The sequence below is a fragment of the Ammospiza nelsoni genome, chromosome 5, assembly GCF_027579445.1.
Source record: "Ammospiza nelsoni isolate bAmmNel1 chromosome 5, bAmmNel1.pri, whole genome shotgun sequence".
NCBI classification, from domain to species: Eukaryota; Metazoa; Chordata; class Aves; order Passeriformes; family Passerellidae; genus Ammospiza; species Ammospiza nelsoni.
The window spans coordinates 24,675,006-24,681,005 of record NC_080637.1 but is presented as its reverse complement, the minus strand read 5'-3'; the positions used below and the strand labels follow the sequence as shown (position 1 = coordinate 24,681,005).

General features: G+C 40.8%; 1 protein-coding gene across 1 annotated transcript in view; it reads left to right on the top strand.

The window, feature by feature from the left end:
• CAPZA2 (capping actin protein of muscle Z-line subunit alpha 2) overlaps nucleotides 1-6,000 on the top strand; it is a 29,374-nt gene continuing 23,374 nt past the window's right edge. Inside the window, exon 1 of the mRNA XM_059473321.1 lies at nucleotides 1-89. Coding sequence (XP_059329304.1) covers nucleotides 51-89 — 39 coding nt within the window. The 5' untranslated portion in view covers nucleotides 1-50. The remainder of the gene's footprint in view (nucleotides 90-6,000) is intronic.

Below are 6,000 nucleotides of genomic sequence, written 5' to 3'. Positions count from 1 at the left end.
TTCCTGCCGGGAAGGAGGAGCGGGAGGGGGCGGCGCAGCCGGACGGGAAGATGGCGGACCTGGAGGAGCAGCTGTCCGATGAGGAGAAGGTAGGGATGGATGGATGGATGGATGGATAGATAGATAGATAGATAGATAGATAGATAGATAGATAGATAGATAGATAGATAGATAGATAGATAGATAGATAGATAGATAGATAGATAGATAGATAGATAGATAGATAGGTTGCGCCGAGCTGCGCCGCTCTCCTGTCCTCCGGGCCGGCGGCGCTCCCGTTTCAGCGTGGCCGGCAGGCGGGCCCGGTCGCAGCAGGGGCGGGCGGAGGGCCGGGGCTGAGGCCGGGGCAGGGCCGGCCCGGCCCGGCCGCATCTCCCGCCGCGCCTTGTACGGTGCGGGGCCGGGGGGCGGCACGGGCCCCGCGGGGGCGGCTGCCGCTGCTCGGCCGGTCCCTGCGGCCGCCCCCGGCCGGCGTGCGGGGCGCGGGGCCGGCGGGGAGCGGCAGGAGAGACGCGGAAGGGCTCTCCCTTCCCCCACCTCCACTTCCCGTTCCCGAGGCGCCGGGCCCCTGCCGCCGGCCGCTCCGAGGCACCGGCCTGCCGGCCCCAGGCAGCCCCGGGAGGAGATGGGATACGTGTGAGCTACGGGAGGAAGGAGCCGTGGGGATGAGGAAGGCTGTTTTGCTTCCTTCTAGGAGGCAGAAATTGGGGAAGTGGGAGGTCAAGGAGCAGAGGGACTGTGTTAGGGATGTTTCACGTACTCTTTTTGCGGCAGCTGGAAACTCAAATTTAAGGTGGATTTTGCCAGAAAAGTCAAAAGGTGCCAGGTGTTTTGTGAGACCTCAGTTATCACTGCTCCTTGTCATTCTCTGGGGGATTCAGCTTCCCAGCAGCTGCCTGTTTCCAGGCTAGGGTGTGGTGTTTCGTGTACATGGTGCACTGCCTTTATGTAATGCATGCTCTTCCTCACTTTCCCTTTAAAAACTCACATTTTCATGTCTGTGGAAGTTGTGAGATGACGCAAATGTGGAAGGCATCAAAAAATTATGTTTCAAACTTATTTGAAGTTAGAAGGATGTCTAAAATATCCAAGTGGTTACAGTAATACAGGTTTTCTGTTTGACCCTGTTTTATAAGTAGAGATGCACTGGTATGCCTAGGAGTGCATAGCACCTAGATCTTGCTATCCTTTTCCCAAGAGGTTTGAAGACTCTGCCTTCCTCTACTTAATTCTCATTCCAAGGCCACCTCTCTGTTGATACAAGTAGTAATGTCATCCAGAACTGTAAGTCGTAATTGTGTTTTTTCTAGCCCCTTATAGAAAATACAAGGAACACTAATCCAGTACATTGTTCCAGAAGGTATGCTGAAAATACTTTTACTGTAAGTTATCTTGCCGTGAGTGAATGGTTAAGATTGGAAGGGATCCTTGGAAATCATATTATAGAGTCATCTAGAGCAGGCTGGCCAGTACTGTGTGCAGGTGGCTTTTGGAAATCTCTAGGGATGCAAACTCCACAGCCTCCTTGGACAACCTGTGGCAGTGCTCGGTCACCCTTGTAGTGAAAAAGTGTTTCCTTGTGCTCAGGTGGCACCTCCTATGTTTCATTTTGTGCCCATTGCTTCTTGTCCTGTCAAATAATAAAAGACAGAATGACAGTTTTGTCTCTGTATGATCTTGGCAGCACTGCCTGTGCTTTTGTGGCTGATGGAGTTAAGTTCTGAACTTTCTTCCATTCACTGATTTTGTTTTTTCTTTTCTCCGAAAATAAATGCAGAGACTCATAGAGACCCTTCCTGCCTTGGTATAAGTGAATAGAATGAGCACTCATCCACTGTAAATTTAAATTGATTTCTCTAGTAGTCCCATATAAAATTGATTGTCCTGTATGAGTGGAATTTTCCAAGCCTGAGAGTCTGTTTTATTGGCTAAGAAACCAAAGATGGGTAACACTGCAAACTCATGGAAGATATACATGTGGCAATATACATGTGATACCTTAAAATTTTATTTCTGATGCATTAAGCTGTGCCATTGTTGTACAATAAAATTGTTATTTCAAGTATTCAGTTCTACTGAGCTTAAAAAAAATGAGCTGAATGGCATTTGACAAACACACCCTTCTCACTCATCCAGTTGGGACTATAAATAAATGCAAGAGTAGATGCAAAGAGGCAGACATTGATTTTCATGAGAAATAAATCACATTGCTCCTTTATATACTTTCCTTTCATGATACAGAACTGGTAATATTGAAGACTGATGCAGATATGGTGGTGATGTAGTTTTATAGATAATTTCAGTAGAGACATAAGTAGAACCCTGAAACTCCTCAAGGAGGAAAGAAGGTGAACCAAATAACAGAACATTTTTTGTCTCAGACTTGTAATAATGGTGTATGAGCACAAATAAGTAGGAAATTGAGTGGTGTAATGATAGGGCAGGTTCAGAAAGGTCTTTGATTCATATCTTACTTCATGTTAGTCAAAAGATTTGAAGTGTTGCAAAGGCAGTAGGCAGTTCCATGTACCTTACTATTGCTGGATTTAAGGTGACTGTGTTTAGCTGTAGCACAATTCAGGTTTAAAACCAGCAGTGTTCGGCATAATTGAGAATACAGAAAGGGCATAATTGGAATAATGGCAAACCAGATTGTTACAGTTCAGGTAAATGATCTTTAAAACCAAGGAAAGAGAAGAACCAGAAAGAGCATTTCAATATTCAAGACAATTTTGAACTCAATCTTGTTCCTCAGTTTCCCATTTTTAGAGAGATTTTTGAAGCCTTGTTTTTCTTTCAGTGATGCAATGTGTGTTGCATCATTGCAACAATACAAGGATTATTTGTAGCAAATAAGGTGTGTAAGGTTTGTGTGGATCCAAAGATCTGAAGTTGGACCATTGCCAGTGAAAGTTTCTGGTTTTAGCATCCAGGAGCAGCGATTTTTCAGTGCTAAAGACAGCTTTTGTGATCCACAGTGTTGCATTATTCACATAGGTCGCTGAAAGTTCAGAAGCTTTTAGGTATGTTGAATAACATAAGTTTGTTTGTTTATTGGTTCAGTTCGTTTATTTAAAAACGGGGTGTGAGAGGTGGAAGCCTTGAAGCCCTGAACTCTGGAGTGGCAGTCACCACTTCTGCACCCTTCCCATAGATAATGCATCATTGCTTAACAAGGTCTGAATGCAAGATCTATTCAGCTGTTCAGGATATTTGAAGTAGTTTTGTTAAAGTCTAGTAACCATTTTTTGCAGTTAAATTTTATTCCATTTTAGCTAGAAATTCTTTTATTACCTTTGTAGCTACAAAAAAAACTAATAAGCATGTATGAAAATATTTTAATTAGCATATTAGTGGGAATATTAAAGATACAATTTATCTATATGAGTGTAGGCCATAATTACTGAAGGGTATTGATTTTACTGTAAAAGTTGGATTTGCTAATGTAAACACTCATTTACAAACAATGGCACAAATGAAAAACAGCACAGAAATCAGTTAAATCCTAAAACTAGTGTTCTCTAGTCCATTTTTGGTGACTTGAAGGGACATGTTTTCTGTAGGTTTGGTTGGGGTTTTTTGTTTTTAATGTGAATCTACAAAGCACAGGAGTTAAATAGCTGTGTATGACTTGAGATACAGCCTCAGAAAATCAGGATGCCTTCAGGGAGAAAAGGATAACACATGAAGTTTTTAAATACTAAATGAACTCTTGCATTCCTTAAAATGCTGAACATGATAAACATGAGAATTGTCAAACTTTTATTTTTTAAAGGAACTACACCTCTTTCACTAAGTTTATATCTCAGTAGTTTGACTTTTTTGGAAAGATGGGGTTTAACAGTGTCATTAGAAGAAAACTTCGCTTATAAAGAGGAAGTAGTCCCATTTGTGAAAGTGAGCCTGGATGGCTTCCAGGTATTTCCTGGTGCATTGGGTAACTTTGTAACTTTAATTTGTAGATTTTGACACCTAATTTACCTAATAAAGTTAAACTAAACTCTGCAGTGTAGTTTTGTCAGATTAAGGAAAACCCACTTCTTATGTCAGTGCTTTGGAATGAGAAGTCTATGCCAGTAAAATGAATCTCTCACCTGCAATGTTGTCTTTATAGCATAATACATTTACAGCAGATTGCACTTACATGTACAAGCCCACCAGTGTGAAAGGCTCAAGTACTTTTCTCAATGCAAATATAAACCTTTTTCCTAAAACTGCTTTGAAAGCATTAGCAGAATTTTTGACAGAAAAAAATGGTACTTTTCTAGTTTACATGTGTTAAAGTTGCTCTACATCATTCATTTTGAAAGGATTTAGACTTCTGACTTTCAGAATTGTATCAAATGAGACTGTAGATGAGTAGGAAGTGCATTTGAATAACCCTTTCTGGGTATAATTGCACTGTAATCTTAATCTATAAAGTAAACTTTAAGTCTTGCAAGTGTCCTTGATAACATTTTGATGAAATTCTTTAGTAAGAATGAGGAAGTTAGGAGTGCTTTTCAGACTGCCACGTAATTTTGAATATTGGAGCCCTTCCAAGATTAAAGATTTTCATGTGCATCTCAGGATATATATGAAAATATGTGTGAAGATAGAATGTTGTCTTGAGTTAGTTTGGTTTTGTTTTTTTTTAACTAAAAATGCATCAATACCATTGAGATTGAAGGATAGATATTTGAATCAGTTTCTTGGGCGACTGTTAAACACTGTCTGAAGAAGTGATCATATACTGTATGTGTAACTGCAAATAATAACTTGGTTTGCTTCTATAGTCATACTGGCTGGAAGAAGTTTCTGAAGGCAACTCAAATGCTGGTTAGACAGAATGGGCCAGCTGAGATAAGGTTGCTTAGGGACTTGCCCTTTGAGTTTTGGGTATCTCCAGGACCAGAGACTGTACTAGCTCTCTGGATGAGGTGTTGCAATGGTGGCTAAGCCCACAGTCAGAAACTTATCCTAATTTCTAATTGTTGCAACTTGTGTGCAGTGCTGCTTGTCTTTTACTGTGTACCTCCATAGTAAGTTACTGTGCAAATCAAAGTTGTTTGCCTTTTGACAAGCGAAAAGTAACTACTTGAAGCTTGATGATGAATCCAAATGAAGCCTGTTATTACAAATAAAAGATCAGTGATTTCTAAAACTTCAGGTCATATAGTCTTTCCTTCGTACTAGCTTGGAGAAATTGGGTACCCTTTGGGGATGATGACTTCTACCATGTTAGGGAGTATTGGAGTATTCACAATGCAGTGGCACCTCAGGACCATCAAAAACCCCCTTCTTGCTGTCTTTGTACCCTCAAAACTTCTTTGAGAAGCTTGCTACCTAGGAAACCTCATAGCTCAAGTGGATAAGAGATACAAATTGAAGCAAAAATAGAGTAATAGGACAAGTTATTGGCAAATACAGAGATGAAACTGGAGACATTATTTTATGATATAACAGATATGATTTTATTGCCTACCAATACCATCTTCAACCTACAAGTTCTGCTGTGAAATTCTATTTTCGGTTAGTTTCAATATTGGCAGTCAATAAAGAACAGGAAAAGGGTAGCTTTAGCTTTTAGCTGCATTATTTAGCAAACCCCTGCATATTTTACAGGCAGCCCTGTGTACTATTCACTTTCAGGTTCTGGGAGTGGGATGTAAAGGAGTTGGAAGTGCTCACTGAGAAATGAAAGCAGGTTTTTGAGCATGCGGCAATTACTTTTTTAATCCTTGAGTAAAAAACTTCTGAAATGTAAAATACTTCAAATACTTTCTTAGCTTGACAGAGGGCATTAACACCTTGAATAGTAACTCAGAGAGAGAACTGTAAGATGCTGGAATTGGGAGGGGAGACGTTACAGTTAGGGTGGTACCTGATTCCATCCATTTGCATAGAGCAAGCTCTGTTATGTTCATTTTCTCTCACCCCTGCTATTGAATCTGGGCTTAATGCCCTTGAAGTATCTCATTATAACAAATTATCTTGGTGTAGAAGATATAAAAACTTTAA